The sequence below is a fragment of the Alexandromys fortis genome, unplaced genomic scaffold (assembly GCF_014885135.2).
Source record: "Alexandromys fortis isolate MF-2015 unplaced genomic scaffold, M_Fortis_MF-2015_v1.1 scaffold_0, whole genome shotgun sequence".
In the NCBI taxonomy this organism is placed as follows: Eukaryota; Metazoa; Chordata; class Mammalia; order Rodentia; family Cricetidae; genus Alexandromys; species Alexandromys fortis.
Window position 1 is genome coordinate 24,273,153 of NW_026067949.1, and position 23,397 is coordinate 24,296,549.

At 39.0% G+C, this 23,397-nt stretch overlaps 1 protein-coding gene across 1 annotated transcript in view; it reads left to right on the top strand.

Annotated features, from left to right (window-relative positions):
* Positions 1-23,397, top strand: part of Slc30a9 (solute carrier family 30 member 9) — a 60,046-nt gene that overhangs the window by 34,120 nt on the left and 2,529 nt on the right. The window contains exons 10-17 of the mRNA XM_050149646.1: positions 7,992-8,047; positions 10,346-10,481; positions 13,021-13,060; positions 14,593-14,664; positions 15,115-15,222; positions 16,849-17,014; positions 20,781-20,910; positions 23,144-23,257. Of these exons, the coding sequence (XP_050005603.1) occupies positions 7,992-8,047; positions 10,346-10,481; positions 13,021-13,060; positions 14,593-14,664; positions 15,115-15,222; positions 16,849-17,014; positions 20,781-20,910; positions 23,144-23,257 (822 nt within the window). The remainder of the gene's footprint in view (positions 1-7,991; positions 8,048-10,345; positions 10,482-13,020; positions 13,061-14,592; positions 14,665-15,114; positions 15,223-16,848; positions 17,015-20,780; positions 20,911-23,143; positions 23,258-23,397) is intronic.

Sequence of the window (23,397 nt, forward strand, 5' to 3'; positions counted from 1 at the left end):
ATACAATATTCTGTCTGTGTGTATGCCTGAAGGCCAGAAGAGGGCACCAGACCCCATTACAGATGGTTGTGAGCCACCATGTGGTTGCTGGGAATTGAACTCAGGACCTTTGGAAGAGCAGCCAGTGCTCTTAACTTCTGAGCCATCTCTCCAGTCCTTAAACTGATTTCTTATAGGCTTTATTCAGAAAGTGATCTGTTAAAAAGTACTCTGCAGTTGGCTTTTGGGGAAATGCAGCTTTTTAAACTTGAGCATTGAAGAACAGTTACTTTTGTGTATGTAGGTTCTGCATCTATGCTTCCAGAACCTAACAACCAGCTGTGGATTAAAAATACGAGAAAAAAATGGGCATGGTAGCAAACCCTCAGTCCCAGCCCTTGAGCAGGGTACAGGTAGAGCTCTGTGAGTACAAACCCAGTCTGGTCTACATAGTCAGTTTCCGAACAACCAGAACTACACAGAGAGACACTGTCTCAAACAACACACTAAGGAGGAGAGAAAGATAGATAGATAGATAGATAGATAGATAGATAGATAGATAGATAGATAGATAGATGACAGATAGATGATAGATAGATAGATACATAGATACATAGATAGATACATAGATAGATAGATACATAGATAGATAGATACATAGATAGGTAGATAATAGATAGGAGAGAATACTATACTGTATAAACTTTTGCCCTTATCACTATTATTTTTCTTTCTGTTTTTAAAATTTGCTCATTTTATGTTTGTGGATGTTGTGTCTGCATATATGTCTGTGTACCAAGAGGATATCTAATGCCACAAGAGGGCACCAGATCTCCTGGGACTGGAGTTAGGGAGCCACCATGTGTGTGCTGGGAATGAAAGCTGGCTCTTCTGCAAGAGCAGCCAGTACTCTTAATGACTGAACCGTATCTCCAGCCCCACCCCAACCCTGTTACAATGCTTTTTTTAAAATTTTTATTTATTTATATGTGTGTTCTGCTTGTAAACTTGCATGCCAGAAGAGGGCATCAGATCCTATTACAGATAGTTGTGAGACACCATGTGGTTGCTGAGAATTGAACTCAGAATCTCTGGACAGTGCTCTTAACTGCTGAGCCATCTTTCCAGTCCCCGTAACTATTCTTAAAAATAGAGGTTATCCTCGTTTGTATAGTGGTGAAAAAAGAGAGAGTTTAACAATAATATATATACTATTTATATTTTTTGTTAGGCATGAAAAATGATAGATAAATTATTTAAAATATAAGAGGATACTTGTAGGTTATTTGAAAATACTATCTATTTTATATAAGAAACTTGAGCGTTGAAAATTTAGCTTTTGTCGAGCTTAGTGGCACTCGCCCCTTTATTTCCAGCACTCAGGATGGAGAGGCCGGCAGATCTCTGAGTTCAAGGCCAGCCTGGCCTACACAGTGAGTTCCGGGACAGCCAGAGCCACATAGCTAGACTCTGTCTCAAAGAAAGGAAGGAAGGAAGAAAACTGAAGTTCCCTTGAAGGGTTTTGAAACTAATGTTTGACTAGTAATGAAGGACAGCAGCACACAGAAATAGTGACCCTAGACTGGCTGTGGGGCATGTGCCGAGGTGGGGTGGGTCAGGAGCTATACCGTAGTCTTGAAAATGTGACACAAACATATGAGTAAGTTTTCTATAGTGTCATCCTTAACCACATAGTAAATAGAAGACCACTCTGGACAACACGATAACCTAACTCCAAAAGAAATGTGATCATAGTATTTTTAAGTAAGTTTTTATGCTTTAAGAACTATCAGTAATGAGATAGGAAGTATAAATTTATCATTTAATATGTGTTTAGTCATAATCTTTTATAGAAGTGATTCTTTTGTTTGTTTTAGATTTATTTTTATTATTTTATGTGTGTGTGTGAGTGTTCTGCCTTCAGATACATCTGTGCACCCCATGTATACCTAGTGCCTGAGGAGTGGTGAACCATGTGGGTACTGGAAATCGAACTTGTGTCCTTTGCAAGAACAAGAGTTCTTAGCCACTGAGCCAGCTCTTCAGTCCCTATAGAAGAGATTTTTGGTTTTTCAAGACAGGGTTTCTCTGTGTAGCCCTGGCTGTCTTGGAACTCACTCAGTAGACCAGGCTGGTCTTGAACTCAGAAGTCCATTTGCCTCTGCCTCCTGAGTGCTGGGATTAAAGGCGTGCACCACCACCACTCGACTTAGAAGAGATTCTTTTTTATTTTTATTGAGCTCTACATTTTTCTCTGCTCCCCTCTCTGCCTCTCCTTTCTCCTTCAACCGTTTCCCAAGGTCCCCATGCTCCCAATTTACTCAGGAGATCTTGTTTTTTTCTACTTCCCATGTGTATTAGATTTATGTATGTCTCAGGGTCCTCATTGTTGTCTAGGTTCTCTGGAATTGTGATTTGTAGGCTGGTTTTCTTTGCTTTCTGTTTAAAAACCACTTATGAGTGAGTATATATGATCATTGTCTTTCTGGGTCTGGGTTACCTCACTCAAAATGATGTTTTCTAGCTCGATCCATTTGCCTGAAAATTTCAAGATGTTATTTTTTTCTGCTGTGTAGTACTCCATTGTGTAAATGTACCACATTTTCCTTATCCATTCTTCAGTCGAGGAACATTTGGGTTGTTTCCAGGTTCTGGCTATGACAAAAAGTGCTGTTATGAACATAGTTGAGCACATGTTCTTGTGGCACGGTTAAACATCCTTTGGATATATACCCAAAAGTGGTATTGCTGGGTCTTGAGGAAGATTGTTTCCTAATTTTCTGAGAAATCGCCACACTGATATCCAAAGGTGCTGTACCAGCTTGCACTCCCACCAGCAATGCAGGAGTGTTCCCTTTACCCCACAACCTCTCCAGCATAAGTTGTCATCAGTGTTTTTGATTTTGGTGTAAGATGGAATCTCAGAGTTGTTTTGATTTGCATTTCTCTGGTGACTAAGGATGTTGAGCATTCCTTAAGTGTCTTTCAGCCATTTTAGATTTTTCTGTTGAGAGTTCTCTGTTTAGGTCTGTACTCCATTTTTTTTATTGGATTATTTGTTCTTTTGATGACCAATTTCTTGAGTTCTTTGTATATTTTGGAGATCAGACCGCTGTCTGATGTGGGGTTGGTGATCTTTTCCCATTCTGTAGGCTGTTGTTTTGTCTTGTTGACCGTGTTCTTTGCTTTACATAAGCTTTTCAGTTTCAGGAGGTCCCATTTATTAATTGTTTCTCTCAGTGTCTGTGCTATTGAGGTTCTATTTAGAAAGTGGTCTCCTGTGCCAGTGCGTTCAAGTGTACTTCTTAGAAGAGATTCTTAAGGTGAGTTTCTAAATGTAACCATGACTGTCTTTGGAACTCACTCTGTAGACCAGGCTGGCCTCGAACTCACAGAGATCTGCCTGTATTTGCCTCTAGAGTGCTGGAATTGAAGGCATGTGCCACCATGCCCAGCTAAATGTAAATTCTTAATTACTATGAGAGCCAATAACTTTTTTGAATAAAGATAGAGTGCTGGTTAAGTGTTTAACATACATTAGACTGGTAGTTTGAATTATTTACCTTGACTTTACAAATGAAGATTTAAAAAAAGGAAAAGGTTAAAATAGCCTTTGAAGTCTCTTTGGCCCAAATTGTGAATACTGAAAATCTAAACCTTTGTGAAAGCTATGTATAAATGTTATTTATGTATTTTTATCTCATTTTAAGAAATGTGGTATCCTTTTCATATTTATTTATACTTGACTTACTTTGAAACAAATTTGAGAGATGTTTCGGTGAAAGATACAGGTACAGGAGTGGATATTTAAGCCTGCTAATTTGGCTCAGTGCTAAATAAAGTATGTGATTAGCAGGTGAGAGGCCCTGACTTTGGTACACAGCACTGCCCAGCCTAAAATTCAAAGAAATAATAAAATGAAGAGCAAGCAGGGCAATATTATTTACAGATTAAACAGAAGAATGCATCTCACTGTCAAGTAGATTGAAACCCTCTGTAAAAGTAAAGGAAGAGGGTAGGCAGTTGCTGTTTTGTTAGCAGTCTTTGCCTTGGATTTGATTTCTTGGTTTGTGGCTTGTGTATGAGACGTGTATGTGTGCCCATATCTGCGGGCTCGTGTAAGGAGGCCAGAGGTTAACACAGATGTTTTCCTCAGTTGCTCTCCATCTTAAATATTGAGACAGGCCAGGATTAAGAACGGCCATCATTACCTCCCAGTAGTTAGGGGCTAGGGATCCTAACTCGTGTGCCCATGCTTTCATGGGAAGCACTGGACTTGTGGAGCCATTAGTAAATGCTTAATAACCCTGTCACTTGGGTAGAAGGAGAGGAAATGGATATGTAAAAACAGTATCTAAGAACCTTGTAAGCTTTAGGACATAGGACAACGAATTATGAAATATGAAACAAGATTAACTTTGAGTATTAGTTTTTAGGACATTGGAGATAATTCTTAAGTGTTTATTCTCTAAAATATTGTCCTACTTAGGGTTATTGTTGCTATAATGAAAAACTGTAACCAAAACCAAGTTGGGGAGGGAAGGGTTTATTTGGCTCACGCCTTGTAGGAAGTCAGAGCAGGAGCTTAAACAGGACATGAACCTGGAGGCTGGGGCTGAAGCAGGCGATGGAGGGGCACTGCCTATGTGTTTGCTCCTCCCGTCTTAATCAGTTTGCTTCCTTATAGACCCTGGGATTACCAGCCACAGGCTGGACCCTCCCCCATCAATCACTAATTTAAAAAATGCCCTACAGGCTAGCCCACAGCCCAATCTTTGGGAGGCATTTGCTCAATTGAAGTTCCCACCTCTCAGTATAGGTTGCGTCAAGCTGATGTCAAACTAGCCAACACAAATATCATGTATGGGTTTTAAAGACTAGTAGCTTTTAACTGGAATAATAACCACGATAAATTGAGTAAAAAGGTCAAGTTGCAAAATATTATGTATAGAACTTCTGTTTTTAAGTATGAATGACTCAGACTAAATTTACTCTTTTGATGCCTAAACAATAAAGTCCTAAGCCGGGCGATGGTGGCGCACGCCTTTAATCCCAGCACTCGGGAGGCAGAGGCAGGCGGATCTCTGTGAGTTCAAGACCAGCCTGGTCTACAGAGCTAGTTCCAGGACAGGCTCCAAAGCTACAGAGAAACCCTGTCTCGAAAAACCAAAAAAAAAAAAAAAAAAAAAAAACAACCAATATATATAACTGCTTTCAAACACTGAACAATATAGAAGCATATGACCATACCTCTAAGATGGGATTTGATTTCTCCTACACTTTCTCTCTGGCTTTTTATTTAGAGATACATTCAGAGCAGTGGGCCAGGATGAGAAATATGAAAGTTCAAGGAATCCAAACTCGTTGGAAATTAGAAAATGGAGTTCCTCAGAGGAAAGGCTATGTATTAAAAAATCTGCATAATTCTACATATAGGGACCTTCTGGAGTTCTTGCTGAATGTTAAATTACCCATCTGTAAGATGTGGGCAGAAACACCAAACAGACAACGGCTGAGTAATTCCTAGTGCTCACACAGGGCTACAGTACATCCAGAGCTTACCAGGAGAGGTAAAAGAGACTGTTCTGATACCCAGGTCAGCAGAAATCTAGCCCCTTAAGCAGTAGAGCTAAACTATCCCTAGTGTAAAGGCTGTTCAAACCCCTTCTTAACAGACTTTCCCAGAAATGTAAATGATCAAATTTATCTTTAAATAATTTAATTGTTTGGAAAACAAAGCTTTGTGTTATTTCGAGAATATAATAGACCCCAAACACTTAGTGTGACATTCACAGTGGTCAACTAATTTTCCCAGTTAGTAACAGACTATTGCTAGACAGTGCAAGAAGCAAGAAAATAGGCTACAACTAGCAGGAAAATTTTATTTAGTTAATAAAACAGATTCAGTTGGCAGATGAGAGAAATTAGTGGAACTTTTAGAACTGAAAACTGTGTCTGACACAAAGTCTCACTACAGAGTATTGACAGAAGACTAAAAATCCAAGAAAAGAGTTAGCCCTAATTTATCATAATAGAAAGCATCTGTACAAGAACCAGAGCTAAAGAAGACTGAAGGGATCCTCAGTTACTATGGAGACAGTGCCAAGAGAACTCAGCTAGTGTTTAAGAAAGTAATAGTGATAATGCACAGACTTGGAGAGATAGGGAGAGCAATGGCTTTCAACTCTATGGACATAACAGAGCCCTGATATACTTACAGTGCCATCATATGAGAAAAACATATGTACCCATCAGTATCAACATAGAATAGAAATTCCTTTTTTCTTTTCTTGAGACAGGCTTTCCCCATGTAGCCTTAGCTGTTCTGGAACTCACTCTGTAGAACTGGTTGACTTCGAACTCACAGAGGTCTGCTTGCCTTTGTCTCTTAAGTGCTGGGATTAAAGGTGTGCACCACAACCGCCCCACAAAAATTCTTCAAAATATAACCAAATGAGATCAAGCAATATATAAAAATCATAGTATAGTCAAGCAAATATTGTTCTAAAATATAAAGTTGATTTAATAGTAAAAATGAGTAGCCATAGAGGGCAAATAGGTACTAATTGTGCATTTCATTTCCAGGAAATACAGAAAGACATTTAAATTTTCCATTTCTATAATATCACAAAACATTAAGAATAAACCTTGCAGGCTGGAGAGATGGCTCAGAGGTTAAGAGCAAGCAGTGGCTGCTATTCCAGAGATCCTGAGTTCAATTCCCAGCAACCACACGGTAACTCACAATCATCTATAATGAAATCTGGTCACCTCCTTGGGCATGCAGGCAGAACACTGTATACATAATAAAAAAGAATAAATCAGCCGGGCGGTGGTGGCGCACGCCTTTAATCCCAGCACTCGGGAGGCAGAGGCAGGCGGATCTCTGTGAGTTCGAGACCAGCCTGGTCTACAGAGCTAGTGCCAGGACAGGCTCCAAAACCACAGAGAAACCCTGTCTCGAAAAACCAAAAAAAAAAAAAAAAAAAGAATAAATCTAGCAAAAGGTGCACAAAACTTTTACATCGGTTTACTATAAACTTGCTGAGAGTTTTAGGAAAATCTAAAGAACAGTTGGGGTACAGCTCAGTTGTGAGTGCTGCTTAGACTATGTAAGGCCAAGGTTTGATTCCCAGAACCACAAAGGAGAGAAAAGTGGAGTGGGGGAGAATTTGGTGCAGATAAACTAGTGATCTATAGATTGGCTGGAATTCTAATCATAGTGCCTTGTTTTGTTTGTGACAGAGCCTTGAAATGTAGTAACTCAGACTGGCCTGCATTCAAGACCACTTCAGTGAATAGTACCTTATAGGGGCTTTTTCCATGTCCATGCAGAAAACTGGCTGCCTATTTTAAGCTGCTATAGACGTAATTTAGTGTGGTTCATCATTTGCATTCATTTCCCTATTGAAGAGATTTTAGATTCTTCTGTGGTTACTGCCTGATGGAGGTGGCAGTTGTTTAGTTTGGTATAGTTTTTTTTTTTTTGACTTGAGTCTCAGTTTTCAGCCCAAGATAGACTCAAAGTTAATTCTCTTGCTTCAAGAGCTAGCAGTTAAGCATGTGCCTCCGTGCCCAGCGTCTTCGAGCTTTTCTTCCTTATAAACAATGCTGTCCTGAATCCCCTTGGGTTTCTCTTTATTTTTCTATACTAGGATTTTTTTTCTAAACTACAGTTGCTTGGCCATTGATGTACACATATGATTTCTTTGTTGTTATCCTTTACATCTTCCAGTTTGGCTTACTCGTTTTGTTTTGTTTTGTTTTGTTTTGTTTTGTTTTGTTTTGTTTCTTTTTCTCAAGACAGGGTTTCTCTGTGTAGCTTTGGAGCCTGTCCTGGAACTAGCTCTTGTAGACCAGACTGGCTGCAAACTCACAGAGATCCACCTGCCTCTGCCTCCTGAGTGCTGCAATTAAATGCATACGCCACCACTGCCCGGCTTGACTTATTCACTGTATCATTGTATTCTCCATCTTGGTAAGGGCCACTTACTGTTTGTTCTTCTCCATAGGGTTTGCTAGCACTGGGCATCAGCAAGTCCATTCAAACACCAGACCCTTCTCACCCGTAAGGACACAACCTCTGATTTGAATTTGCGATAAGTCATTGAAATAAGAACCAACGAATTTTTGAGAAGTCTGAAATTTATATAGCATCAGATTGTTCGAAATTTGGTCATTTCCTTTGTATTGTCTAAAGTGTAAGGGTCAAAGTAAAGTCAAAGCATAATTTGAAAATGGAGTTGAAATCATTTTTATACTTTATAATAATACAGCTTGGAGATCTTCTCCATATTGATAATAAAAAACCACTTATCTTAGAGTTCTATTTTATTTCGTTTCAGGGAAGTATATTTCTGCTCAAACAATTGGCTATGTGATCTAAAGTTTTGATATTAGCCTTTTTCAAATGAATACTTCATACTTACTCTACTTTAATGCTTTTATTGTGGTTAAGAAATATTTTGATAACATTTCAAAATTAGCTATTTGTAAAGTGAGTGTGTTTTTTAGAATATAGTACTTCGAATGTGTCAGTTACCTGCTGTGGATATTTATTTTTGTCCCATCTGTTAGCAGCCACCCAAATGGTTGAGCTCCCGAGTCACTGTTCTTTTAACTACCTTCATTAATACAGTTTGATCAATGCTAAGGCAGAAAAGTGCACCTTTATCTCTGTGAAAGTGTCCATTTTAGTGCTTTGTCAATGCCTTCCCTTACTTGACAGCAGGGCATTGCTGTTTCAGTAATAACACATTTTTAATTTTCTAGAAATGGGAGTTTTCTAGTATAGAGAACAAATGTTAAAAACGTCTACTGTGTTTTACTATCTCTTGACAAATTGTTTTCCTTACTGATTTTCCACACCAAAAAATTTAAATAAGAGAGTAAAAATTTTAAATTTTGTATTCTGAAGATTGCTTCTTAAGTTATTTTAATACTGCCTAGTACAGTAATAAAATTTAGGCAGTATTTAGCTTAAAGACATTTATATATAAATAGCCACACGTGACTCGTAATTGACTGTAGGAGGCGGTACAGATCTGCATAACACAAGTTTCCGTAAGAGCCCACAGTGCAGGCCAGGTGTGGGGGCACTCAGGAGGCAGAGCATCTCTGTGAGTCTGAGGCCAGCCTGGTCTACACAGAGAAACACTGCCTCAAGAAACAAAACAGTGAAGAAAAACAAACAAAAGCCCAGTACAACTTAATTTATTATTAATTTAAGTTGTCATATAGTTAGTGTTACTTTGGAGAAAAGTTTAGAAAATAAAATAAAATTTTCCAAGTCAAATCTGTAAAACATTGTTATATCAATAACTGGGATTCTCTATGGCTAGACTACACCTTTGTACAAAGAGAATTCTGTTAATCTTTCAAGTTAATACTCTTTGTTTGAATGTGTATCTACCAGAGAGTGCAGTAGTATTTGGGTTTAAGAGTATGTTTCTCAGGAAACATTTTTGTGAATGAATGATTCTACTTCTCGTAGTATGTCCTAGTTTCCAAGGACCCTAATTGTGTTGTATTGGTACTGAAATAGTTCAAGTTAATGGTTCATTTTGACCAAAGATGATTAGACAAATAATTAATATTTTCAATAATTATCTATGAAAACATGCAGAAAACTGAAGCTGTTGGTTCAACTGTCTATTAAACTGTTTTTAGAACCAGCAGTAAATTTCATATTAAATTGTTCAGCATTAAGTAAAAAAATTATAGGTAATACACAGCATAGATTAACCATAAGACCACAATATTCAATTAGAAGCTACAATCCAAGGAAACTGAAGTATTTCCCTGTTCGTTAAACATCTTAATGTATTTTTTAAAGGATGAATTTTGGAGCTGGAGAGATGGCTTGATGGTTGGGAGCACTGGGTGTTCTTCTAGAGAACCCGCGTTCAATTCCCAGTACCCACATGGGAGCTCACAACTGTCTGTAACTCCCATTCTAGGGGACCTGAAACCCTCACACGAGACACACATGCAGGCAAAACACCAGTGCACATAAAATACCAAATAAATAAATTATAAGAAAGATTATTTTTCCTGGCCTGTGTGGAATGTAATTATAAAGTAGTTCTGATAAATCAAAGTAGACTATAAAAAATAGAGATGAGAAAATACCTGAATTAATTAATATTTATTTATTTTAATATATTTTCAAAGATCTTGCCTTTTCCCCCACTTTGTATATTGTGTTTTTTATATGAAATATGAACTTTGCACTTAGAGTGTTTAATATATAAAATTACACCATTTTAATAGTCTAAAAATGTGTTTTCAATTTCATTGACTTATTAAACACATTTTGAAAGTTAGTATACATTTTTGCAAACTATATGATCTTTTTATCTTCCAGGTATGGCTTTTCAAATATGCGCTATATCTCTTCATTGATTAGTGGTGTTGGTATTTTCATGATGGGCGCAGGACTCTCTTGGTACCATGGAGTCATGGGATTGCTTCATCCTCAACCAATGGAATCCCTTCTATGGGTGATCCTCTTTTTTCCCCCACTTTCATATATGGAATGCTATGACTTTGTCGTATTGTACTGGCAAATAGGAAGAGCATGCCTCTTGATTGTCACACATATTATTTATTTATGGTTTTGTTTTTTTATGCATGAGTATTTATGACGTATGAATCCATAGATGGGGTGATTTTAAACAATTTTTACTTATTTTATGTGTATGAGTGTTTTGCCTTCATGCATGTCTGTGCAGCACATGTATGTCTGATGCAGGCAAAGGCCAAAAGAGGATGCTGGTTCCCCTGGGACCAACACAAGGCTGTGAGCTGCCCTGGAGTGCTGGGAGTCCAACCCAGGTCCTCTGATAGAGCAGCCAGTGCTCTTAACTGCTGAGCCATTTCTCTAGCCCCTAATTTGGTGATGTTAAACTAGAGGCTCTCATAGGTATAATTAGTAAGCACATCCTCTAAATTTTGAGCAGTTCTACAAATTTCCTAGAGATGCTATTGAACAAAAAGAATTCTGTTCACCGTTAGCACCAGGAATGGTTTTATATCAGTAACTACAATTTCCAGTCACTTGTCATAAACTGGAACTGCATTTAATATTAAAGCAAAATGAAAAGGAAGTTGATTGGTTTGTTTGTTTTGTGTTTTCTCTGAGGCCTCCATCAGGTAGGGGGCTTGCCTTGGAGAACAGGAAAAGGGGGATGGTCACTTTCAGCCTTATTACACCAGGTTCTTCTGCTCAATAGGCCATGCCCAACACTGGGTAGGGAACAGTACGTACTAACCTGGTCTGTTCTAGCCTTCATAGTCATTAAACTACCTTGCCTTTCACAGTCAGGCCTTAGAGTGTACGATGCTTTGCTGCTCTTGCTCCTTGGATAGACAGACTGGCCATCTCCCGCCCCTCTCGGCTCTGATAGACACAGAGTGGTTGTCTACTGTCTCAGCTTCCACGCATTTGGCAAAAATGCTTTTTAGATATTTCAGAAGACTCTACCTCAGGACCCCATGGCTAAAACCTATATTATGAGACATTTTACTTTCTGTGGGGCTCTGTGGTCTCTCTCCTGACAGCCCCTGTCAGATTATTGCTCGTGGGTGCATCAGACACAGTTGGCTTTGATCTCCGATCTCCTCGGGGCACCTTTTAAGTCTACTGAGCAATCTCAGCAACTCAGCACATTCATCATAGAAATGTCCTCCTTTGGCCTCCTTACTCTCCGGCTTGTCTTCAGTAGTGCTAGGTGTAACACCAAGGTCTGGTCTGGTGGGTAGAAAGAGGCCTCGAGCTCCTGAAAGCCTCTGCAGATTGTATATCCATCCTGGTGTTGGGACATGCTGGAATGAGCGTGAACATGGAACTCCTTTTCCTGTTGTGGTCATAGGATAGTATATGACTAGTCTAATTCCAGTATTCTATTATCCCATACATATCTCTGCAATAACAAGCCAGTTAAACTAGGCTTATTTGTATTTTTATTTTTTGTCGTTTAGTTATTAAAACAAAGTGTTTTGCTGTGATACCCAGACTGACCTTGAACTTTTGAACTCCTGCCTCATTCTTTTCCTCTACTCCCTGTGCTGCAATTATAGGCAAATGCCACCATGTCTAGCCCTCTATTTACATTTTTGAGGCGAGTTTCTTACTTTGTTTTTTAACCATAGTACATTTTGTGTAGTTAAATGGACAAACTCGCCTCCCCCATCCTGCACATGTTTAGCTGTCCCTCATTGTCCTAGGGTCATCTCATTTGAATAGCATCACTAGACAGGGGTGAAGCAGTCTCTGGAGTTAGAAAGTGATGAGGTTTATTTTTAATTGTGTTTAAATTTTAAACTTTCTAACATATCTTGTCTTTGAGTAACTGAGTAGGATTCCATTGAAATAAGGCACTTTATAAATAATGGATTCCGTAGACTAAACTTGCTTAATAGGCATTACTTCAGAATCTTGACTTAGGGTATTTTATCCTTTTTTTCCCCAATGAAATTTTTTTATGTCTTTTAAAACTTATTTTTTTAGTTAAAAAAATTTTTTTAAAAGATTTTTATTTATTATGTATAATGTTCTGTCTGCATATATGCCAGAAGAGGGCACCAGATCTCATTACAGATGGTTGTGAGCCACGATGTGGTTGCTGGGAATTGAACTCAGGACCTCAGGAAGAACAGTCAGTGTGCTTAACCTCTGAGCCATCTCTCCAGCTCCTAGTTAAAAAATTTTTTTTCGGGATGGTGGGCATTGAGACAGGGTTCCTCTGCAGATCCCTGACTGTCCTAGAACTCACTCTGTAGACAAGGCTGGCCTTGAATTTAGAGATCTGCCTGCCTTTTGCATCCCTAGTGCTGGGATTACAACCGTACATGACTATACCTGGCTTCTGTCTATAATTTATTCTCTTCCTCTGAGTTGTTTACTAACAAGATCCTTAATATCTAGCTTGAATTAGCACTTATATTTCAATTTTATTGGATATTGCGAATTTTACATATGAGTAAGCTGTAATTCTTCAATGAAATACTTGCTTCATTGTTTGTCTTCTTATTTTCCAGGCGTATTGTATTTTAGCAGGATCTTTGGTATCTGAAGGAGGTATGTACTGTCAAAATGATTTATTTTCAGTTTACTATATTTGAAAGCCCATTCATTACAGGTTGTCAAGTTGTAATAGTACTATGGAGGTAGGAACCTAAGTCTTGTCTGCTTCTCAAGGTAGAAAGTCTCTGTAGTGTTCTGTGGTTGTTGCTGTATGGGTGAGGGCAAGGGGAATGGGCTGTGTTCATGAATAGCCTATATTGCTCAAACCATTGGAAATAAAAACATAATGATACTAACTTTTTAAATTGGTTTTTAGCAGTGTTAATCAGAAAAAAAGCTGTGTCTTTACAATAAGAGTAATAATTTCTGAAATATATTACTTCAAAAATATTATAAAATTCTTCCTTCCTTCCTTCCTTCCTTCCTTCCTTCCTTCCTTCCTTCCTTCCTTCCTTCCTTCCTTCCTTCCTTCCTTCCATTTTCCTTCAAGTCAAAGTCTGTGTTGCTTTGGAGCCTGTCCTGGAACTGGCTTTGTAGTCTAGGCTGGCTTCAAACATAGAGATCCTCCTGCCTCTGCCTCCCAAGTGCTGGGATTAAAGGCAGGGCCACCACCACCCAGCTTGTAACATAGTTTCTAATATCAACATAAAATACCTAATTCAGTGCTCTTTATCTCTGAAAGATTATTACTTTCTGTATTTGGTATTCCCTTCACTCATATTTTTAAAAGATTCATTTGTTTATTATTAATTTTGTGTAGGTGTCTGTGTAAGTCTGAGTGTATGTGCATGTGTATGTGTGGGTACCCACGTCTGTGGCATGCAAAGGCCAGAAGAGAGCACCAGATCCCTCTTCTTGGAGCTGGAATTACAGGTGTTTGTCAGATGCCTGGTTGTTCTATGAGGGCTGAGATCTGAACTCTAGTCTTCTTACCCCTAAACCATCTCCTTAGTTCCTCATCTATTTTTAAAATTCATTTGATATGTGGTTGGTAGGTTATAATTGTACATTTATGGGGTTTTTCTTAATGGATAGACCTCCAAAGATTGGAGGATCAGAAGTGATGATTCTTAGTGAGTGCCACCCAGTCGTGGCTGCTCGATTGGCAAAGGCTGTTGCTGTAGTAATTATGTTTAGCGATTATGGTTTGAAATAGGAGATTCATTTTGTTATAATGGCTAATTACAGTCTTTTTTTTTTTTTGGTTTTTCGAGACAGGGTTTCTCTGTGGCTTTGGAGCCTGTCCTGGAACTAGCTCTTGTAGACCAGGCTGGTCTCGAACTCACNTCTTTTTTTTTTTTTGGTTTTTCGAGACAGGGTTTCTCTGTGGCTTTGGAGCCTGTCCTGGAACTAGCTCTTGTAGACCAGGCTGGTCTCGAACTCACAGAGATCCGCCTGCCTCTGCCTCCCAAGTGCTGGGATTAAAGGCGTGCGCCACCACCGCCCGGCGCTAATTACAGTCTTGATGGTGACTGTTAACATAGAGTCTCATTGCCCACTCTGGTGTTCTATTTGTATTTGGAGGGCTCTCTTTAAAGTTGGAGACATGAAGTTTCTTCCTTGCTAATAGGGTGTTTCTCTTTCAGCAACACTTCTTGTTGCCATAAACGAACTTCGCAGGAGTGCTCAGGCCAAAGGAAAATCATTTTATAAGTATGGTATGTGGTTTAGAACCAGGTATTTATTTTTTTCTTTTGTCTTGCTGAAAGTATTTAGTGCTATTGCTTTGTTGCTAAGAAATGATATAAAACATGTCTCACTGTCTTCTGTATGTGGCTCTCAGAAAACAAATTATCTCTGTTAAAAAGAATTTTTGAGCATAGGGATGGCACATTTGAGCATAGGGATGTTTTCTGAGCATAGCAATTTGACTTAGATGAGCCGTTATATTTCTGCATATACCTGTATAATTCGGAAAGATAATTTTATTATCTAAGTTATTGTTATTAACATTTGAGATAATAAATAGGGTTTTAAAAACTATAATCTGTAATATATCCTTGTGTTAATAGATTAATTTTCAATGGGTAGTTATTGAAATGGCTTCTGGTAGTGTCAAATTAAGATTTCAAAGTTCTCTGTTCTTGTCTCTTGCCACAATGATTAAGTCATGGAAAGTCGTGATCCCAGTACAAATGTTATACTATTGGAGGACACTGCAGCTGTCTTAGGAGTGATAATAGCGGCCACCTGCATGGGCCTCACTTCTGTAACAGGTAAGTATTTCTTAAACTTACCTGTGATTTTCTTCTACTACTTAATTCTCTAATATATGGGGACTTGGTGTGCAGATTTCTCTGAGTTAGATTTATTATCTTGAGATGAGAAGTAAAGGAATTAGTAGATTATTGTAACCTAAGTAGCAGTGAGTCAAAGTTGGGGTCTCTCTGAACTCTGACCCCCTTCCCTATGACAGTACTGTTGGGATTTACTAATGGCATGGGCCATTAAGGTAATGCAGAGACTTAAGCACATATGCACTGGAGCTCTTGTTCACGTGTCTTCTTGCTCCTGGTATCAGGAATGACCCCTGCTGCCTTCATAGGCCTAATTTTCGTCAGGCTCTGCCACTCATTTTGGTAGCTGGCTAAGGTGTTTGAGTGCTAAAAGGCAGATTGGAACAGAAAGCTCATTTTGTTTTCTAAAACAAGAACCATTTGAGTGTTCAGCTTGTGAGGTCAGGTTCTCTTGGGATTAACCCCGTCCATGTGTTCTCATTTATGTAAAATCACGTCAGATGATGAGCTGCCGCTGCATTCTTCAGTGGAACTAGGATGCTCTGAGTGACCTTTACCCTGCTTTTGGTCATATATTATTGATAAGCACCCCCACCTCACCCCAGAGGGTTGCACTGTATGACCTAGTTGCCTAGCCACATTAGCCTGGCCTTGAACTCAGAAGAGGTCTGTCTGCCTCTGCCTTCCAAGTGCTGAAATCAAAGGGTATGCTAATGACTAAAGACCATTTCTTTTAACTTTTTATTTCAAAAGAGCACTATTTAATTTTGGATTCCATAATTGGAACTCTTATAATGGATTGTGCTTTATAAGTAGATCAATTAGGAGAGATAAATTTGTTTTTTGTTTCATATACTTCGACTACATGTTAATCAAACTAGTACACAGTTGATATTTTTAGTAAAATAAAAGTTTTATATTAAGAATTTTAAAAGTTAAATAAGGGCATTGAGATAGCTCAGCAGATAGAGGCACTCAGGGCCTGAGTTTATTCCCTGGGACCTATGTAGTGGAAGAAAAGAAACAAGCCCCCCAATAGTCTCCTGACCTCCGTGCACATGCCACACCGACACTAAAATGATTTGGTTTTTGGTTTTGTTTTTTGTTTTGTGTGTGTGTGTGTGTGTGTGTGGTTTTTTTTTTTTTTTTTGAGACAGAGTCTCTCTATATAGCCCTTGCTGGCCTAGAACACCCTATATCAGCAGTTCTCACCTGTGGGTCAGTGACCCCCTTGGATCACATATCAGATATCCTGCATACCAGATGTTTACATTATGATTCATAATAGTAACTAACAAAATTACAGTTAGGAAGTAGCAATGAAACAATTTTATGATTGGGGTTACTACAACATGAGGAACTGTATTAAAGAGTCCCAGCTTTAGGAAGGTTGAGAACCACCGCCCTATATAGACCCAGCTGGCCTCAAAGTCATTCTCGAAAATGCTGAGGTTAAAGGCATACACCTGCCCCTGCTAGTAGTAAGACTGTTAGAAGCTGTTAAAAGAGGCAACTAAAGGAGCCAGTAGTGAAAGTCAGAAATCTTGGTTGTTTGCTCTCTAAAGCTCACTGGAATAATAGAAATGTTTTGGTTTCTTCTTTCAGGCAATCCACTGTATGACAGCCTAGGTTCCTTGGGTGTGGGCACCTTACTAGGTGTGGTCTCATTATTCCTGATCTACACTAACACAGAAGCACTCCTAGGAAGATCTATACAACCAGAGCAAGTGCAGCGACTTACTGAACTCCTGGAGAACGACCCCTCAGTAAGGTCAGCCTTGTCTAATGATGCTCTCTGGTGTCTCACACAAACAGTGAACTGTTCCTCAAGGGAAGAAAGTATATGTAGGAAACCCCTGCTAAGTTTCCTTTATTCAAACTTAAAATAGGAAAGTATTTATTCTGTTCCCTGTTTTGGTTTTAGTCTGTTTCTATTGCTGTAATAGAATACCAGAGAGCAGGTAATTTGTAAACAAAAAAGGCTTATTTAGCGCATGATTCTCACACATTCTAGCAGGAGTCTTAATGCTGCTTGAACTCAAGGTGGAAAGTGAGGGCACATATAGAACAGAGAGAATGGTGGGGGTGAGAGTTGATTTGAGGCAGCTGGCTCCTGGAACTAATGAAATCCTAAGAGCAAGAAATCATCGTCCTCCAGAGGTGGCATTAATCTACTTGTGAAGGCCCCACCCCACACCACATGTAAGCCATGCTGAGGACACAGCATGAATGTGCATACAATGTTATAATTGAAACCCTTGAAATTTAAAAATTGTCTGTGCCTGAGTTAGTAAAACATTAGTGGTTATTGGACTTATATCCTAAAATCTATATATTTAAGTTTGCAAGTAATTAGCTAGATCATAACTTGAAATTGAAGTTGACTATTTCATGTGAAATAACCCATTCATACTTCTCTACAATACTAACATTGTAGAGTGAGTTGGGAAGTCTCCTGCTGGGTGCAGCATGTATGAAGAATTGACACTTGTTGTATGTTTTTTATTTTTATGTGTGGGGGACATGGTATTTTGTCCACATGTATGTCTGCATACTACATGAGTGGCTTCTGTTTGTGGAGATGAGCAGAAGTCATCCTCTGGCACTGAGTAAGCCTGTGGTGCTGGTGCTGGGACTTGAACCCGGGTCCTGTGGAAGAACATCCAGCGTTCTAAACCTTTGAGCCATCTCTCCAGCCCCTGTCAGTAACTTCTTTTTCAGTAAAGCCATCTGGACATGAGCTTTTCTATATGAATCAGGTTTTGTTTTTTGTTGTAGTTGCTATTATTTTGGGTTTTTTTTATGTAATTCCCTTACTTATTATAGACAGTTACACATATTTTTTTCCTGTATTACAAACCTTGGGCTTTGAATCTCCAGGGCAAGTGACTCAGGTGATGTTTCTTACTGGGCTACTTTAGAAGTTTCTGTTTATTTTAGAAACCTTTCTTTATCATGTATAATATGTGGGGTTTTTACATGATTCCTTTGAAATGTTTTTCCTTAAGGTTCATAATGCCACATCTTTTGTTTCTGATTATATTTGCTTAAGTCTCTACCCCTACCCCCTGCCGCCACTATTTAAAAATAATATTTGTCATTTTGGTTTTATTGGCTTTGTTTGCCCATCCTCCTTTTCATTCATTTCTTTAATCGTTACCCCCTTCCTTCTGGCTGCCTTATGTTTAGTTTGCTCTTCCCCATTGTCTTTAGGTGGTAGGATAAGTTTTCTAACTGACTTGGTACCATTTCAAAGCAGACAGTCACAGACAGAACTTGTCCCCGGCCTCTGCTCTCTCTACACCCAGGATTGTTCTCCTGCAGCGTGTTCTCTCCTCTCAAAGCATCTTCTCATTCTGCTTGTTTAAAATTTCATTTTTATTTTTAATTAACATATAATAATTATATGTATTTATGATATTTCACTACATTTGTGTAGCATCTGATGATTAGTGGATCACATCCGTGGGTATTCTTTGTGCACTTGAAATACTCTGTTAGGCAGGGAGTTTTTCGTCGATGTTAGTAGGGTTAACTGGTTTATTGCCTTCAAAACTCAGTCTTCCTACTGATTTCATGCAACATGAAAATATCTTGCCTTTGTCCATTTTTGTTTGTTTTGGTGCAATTTTGCACTATTCTAATTAAAAGCTAGTAAAAGAACTCAAGCAAACATGAGTTGTGTCCAGGAATGAAGATACATGGATGATATCTTTGGAAACTAGCAGTGTTGGTAATCAAAATTCATGCAGTTGCTTTTGTTTTCTTTTTCTTTTTCTTTTTTTAACAGTGTATTAGTTACCTCTTGCAGTCTGACATCTAGTCCAAAGCTTAGTGGTTTGGGCACTGTCTATTATCTGATAGTATCTGTAGTCAGAGATTCAGGCTCTGCATGTGTGGCTCCCCTGCTTCAGTCTTTCTCACAGACTGTATGCTACATGATTGACTTGTGTCCTAGGAAAGGAGCTGATTGCAAGCTTTTTCATGTTGGAAAGACTAGATCCTTTGCCACATCATGGCAGTGTGCTTAGTCAAAATGTGTAAGCTGATGGGCACTCATTGAATGTGAACAAGAAAACAGTGACAGACACCTGCCTGATAAGGGAGATGACATTCCATCACTTTGCTAGATTCTCTTGCTGGGTTGCATCTGAGGAGAGGGGATCACACAGGATAGAGGAGGCACTGATCAGCAGGAAGATCTTAGAGGCTACTTGACACAGAGCTTTCTCTCTGCAGTTAGCTCCAAGGACATAAGGAACAACCACATCAGAATAGCATCAGCCATTCTTTAAGTATTAAACAAAGAAAGACACATCACAGTGTTTTGTGAGGGCAGAATGCAAACAAATGGAAAAATAAGATAACATCTTGCCAATCTGATCAGATTTTATTTTTAACTTGAGTATCTGTAGCTTTGGAGCCATTGGGTCATTGTTCTCATGTCATCCCAGGAAGTTAATAAAGCTTCTCGTGTGGATTAGGAATCGTGGACTCAGTCAATTTAAGATCACTCAGAAAGTAGAGTCCAGGGTTGTAATAGCATGTAGAGTTTTCAGGATGCAGGCTTTATTTCTTGTGTTTTATGTAAATAATATGTATTTCTTAGATATTATTTCTTATGTAAAGAAAGCAGATTGGACTGATCACAGGTAGAGGCTTCTCAACAGTTCCCTAGGGGAGATTTGCTCCTTGGGGGTTAAGGTTAGAAGGAAGCAAGCAGTTGATGCTTCATCTGCACGCCCTTCCGGAAGGGAGACAGAACTGTGCAGTAGACTCCTGGAGGCGAGGAGCCCTGGTGAGCCAGGGCACTAGCTGGGCGGCCTGAGAAAATCACCTTCTGTAGATATAGATGCCGCCTTATGATTGGTCTTAGTTGGAGCCATTCATTCCATGACTGCCTTCCTGTCTGTGCCGCATTGAGCTTGAGCATGTGTTCATCATTGCCCTCATCGGTCCTGCGCATTAGTTTTAGTCAGCCCGTTCTAACAGTAACGGCAGGACTGAGAGATGCTGCATGCCAGCCAGCACACGAGCCATGTACACCTGTGGCGGAGCTCACTTGCTCTGCTGTGCACTGGCGCTGGTTTGAACCTCATGACCACAGAGAAGGAATGGAGGGAGGGAGGGAGAGAAGGAAGGAGGGATAAGGGAGGTTTGCATACTTAAAGATACTGTTATCAACAAAAATTTTATTTTTATAAATGTTGAGAAATTATTAAGTAGATAGACTATGGGACGGTTTATAAGATTAATTTGATACTGATTAACTTGATACTATTTTGGAAAAACTTTAGAATTAGTAATTTTTTAATATACAAACTTTATAACTCATGTATGTAAATTATTATAAAACAGTATTTATTATGCTAATTCTTTTGTATGGCATTATGCACAGAAACCAAACTAGATGTCAGTCTTAGAAAGTGATGAGGCTTGGTGGTAAGTGGTCTGCAGTGTTGCTGGGGAAGCCGAATTCTCTGTCGTGAGAGTATAGATGTTACACTCAGCCTTACCCGTATTGTTATTAATCACAGGGCAATCCATGATGTTAAAGCCACGGATCTGGGCTTAGGAAAAGTCAGATTTAAGGCAGAAGTCGATTTTGATGGACGAGTTGTTACACGATCATACTTGGAAAAGCAGGATTTTGACCGCATGATGCAAGTAAGTTTCTGTAGTCATCGTCTTCTTCTGTAGCCCACCATTTTAAAGTCACCTTTTGTCTTATTGTCTTAGAGTCACTTCAGCTGTGAACTTCTTAGTTCCCAAGTCTGTTAGAGAAGTCAGAGGAGACAGCCAAATGAACAAATGTAATCATTAAGTTGTTAATACTTGTTACATGTTTTATGTAATCTACTCTCAATAACCCTGTATGGCGATGAAATAACAGGTTCTAACAGACAGACAGACTTAGCAGACGAATTAGCTTGTCTAAGGTTTCAGAACCAGGAAGTCACATGAATCTGATCTTTGACTCCAGATCTATACTTTTTATTAAGAATACAATAGCACACCTGCCCACTTTGCTGTTTTATTTTCTGTGAATTAAGTTACCAGATTCCAAAACTGGTGAGTAGAAAAATAAGTGTAAACTTTAAATTGCGTTTCTGAGTAGTTTGTTGGTTCCCAAGACATGAATGTTCCTTCCCTTAGCCTAGCCAATCTGTGTGTGCCACTCAAGCTGAGCTGGTGCAGGAGAGGAGAGGTATGTTCATTTAACTTGTATATTGTTACAGTTGTATTTTATTATTATTGTTAATCTACTGTGCCCAATTAATTGGTTCAACTTTATCATTGGTATGGATTTTGTTTATGGAAAAAAAAATGTTTAAGATCTCTGTGCTGTTGGGATAAAACCTCAAAGATAAAGGGTAATGCTGTAATTTAGGAGACAATTTGTAGAAGCCAGCAGTGATCAGAACAAGTATTACTTCTTGGTTTGTCAGATCTTAACACCTGCTATGTAGGTTGAGTATCCTAGATAAAAAATACTAGGGAACTGCAATGTCCACCATTTAATCTTTTTTTAATAGTTGTACACATTGAGTTCTTAATCCAAATGTCAAAAGGCCTGGTGTTTGACTTTGTTGTCATTTTGTTTGTTTGAACCATGGTCTGGTGTAGCCTAGGCTGGCCTCGAACTCCCTGTGTACCTCTGAATAACTGAACTTCTGCAGCTCTTGCTCCTCCTTCCTAGTGCTAGGATTTTAGACACCAAGCCTAGTTTATGTACGCTGGGGACTGAGCCCAGGGCTTCATGCGGACACCCACCAACAGAGCTACATCTTGCCCTAGTGGTTTTGAGAGTCATGTCAGTGCTTACAGAGCAGTAGACTTCAGAAGAGCTTGGATTTTCAGATTTGGCGTACTAGTTAACTCTGGGGATGAGAATGAGAGTTAGCAAAAAAAAAAAAAAAAAATGGGCTTATTAAACTGTTTTTTTAATGATTTCTTTCAAGACCTTAGACAAACACAGTATATGTTTTTCTAAAATATGAATCTGAAAAATACTGTTTTCCATGTTAAACAGAAACAATGCTACAAACTAGGTATGGTAACACAAAACTATAATCCCAGTGCTGAGAAAGCTGAGACAGGAGGATCATGATTTTGAGGCATCCTGAGCTTTATAGATTCTATCTCAGAAAGAAAGGAAAAGAGGTGATGCCTGGTGGCATTTCATACGTGTGCCCTAGGTCATGTGTGTAAGTGCCCTGGGCAGGTGTGGACAGCTAAATTTAAGGTAGATGAAGACTACCAAGCACCTGCTTTAGCTTCCGTAGATAGCTCCGGGTTATCCTCCAGAGTGTGTTCATTCTCTCCCACTCAGGATGGCAAAGGTTCTAGTGCATGGGTTTTTTAAAGGACAGAGTCTCACCACTCAGGGCTGGGGTTGACCTAGAACTAATTATTAGGCCAGATAGATAGCCTGCAACTCAGAGAGATCATGTGACCCTACCATACCCAGAGACCTTGAGTTCTCTATCCCCCATTTTTACCTCTAGAGCTGGGCTTCCCGAGGACTTCTGTGCTATTATTTATCATGTGTTAAAAAGTCTTTCTTTTATCACTTTATCATAAGAACATTCTGAAGATTTTGTGACTTAATCCACTTTGAATTGTTTACTTGCCACACTGAAGGAAAGGTTAGCTACTTTATTATTCTGGAAGGCCGTTGTCCTGGTCATACTTAGGGAACAGTCTTTGCCTGCAGTTGTAGCGGTCTCCCTGCAGAGCGTTCTTTCTGAGCTGTTTAGAAACAAGGGATTCATTGCCTTGGCCTAAAGGTTTTATTTTTCATTAAACTTCCTGGTGCTACAAATTATATATATATATATATATACATATATAACTGTCATTTTAAAATTCTGTTTTTCTGCTTTCATTTTCTTTATAGGAAATTCAAGAAGTAAAAACTCCTGAACAATTAGAGGCCTTTATGCTTAAACACGGAGAAAACATTATTGACACTCTAGGAGCTGAAGTGGACAGGCTCGAGAAGGAGCTGAAAGTAAGATAGAGTTGTCAATAATTGCCTTCTGATAACAACAGCTGCTTTGGGAGTCCTTATTCTGTGTAGATACCATGCAAAGTGTGTCACGTGTGTATGTGTGTACTCTGTTTTATCCCATAAAGTAATTTGCAGGCAGG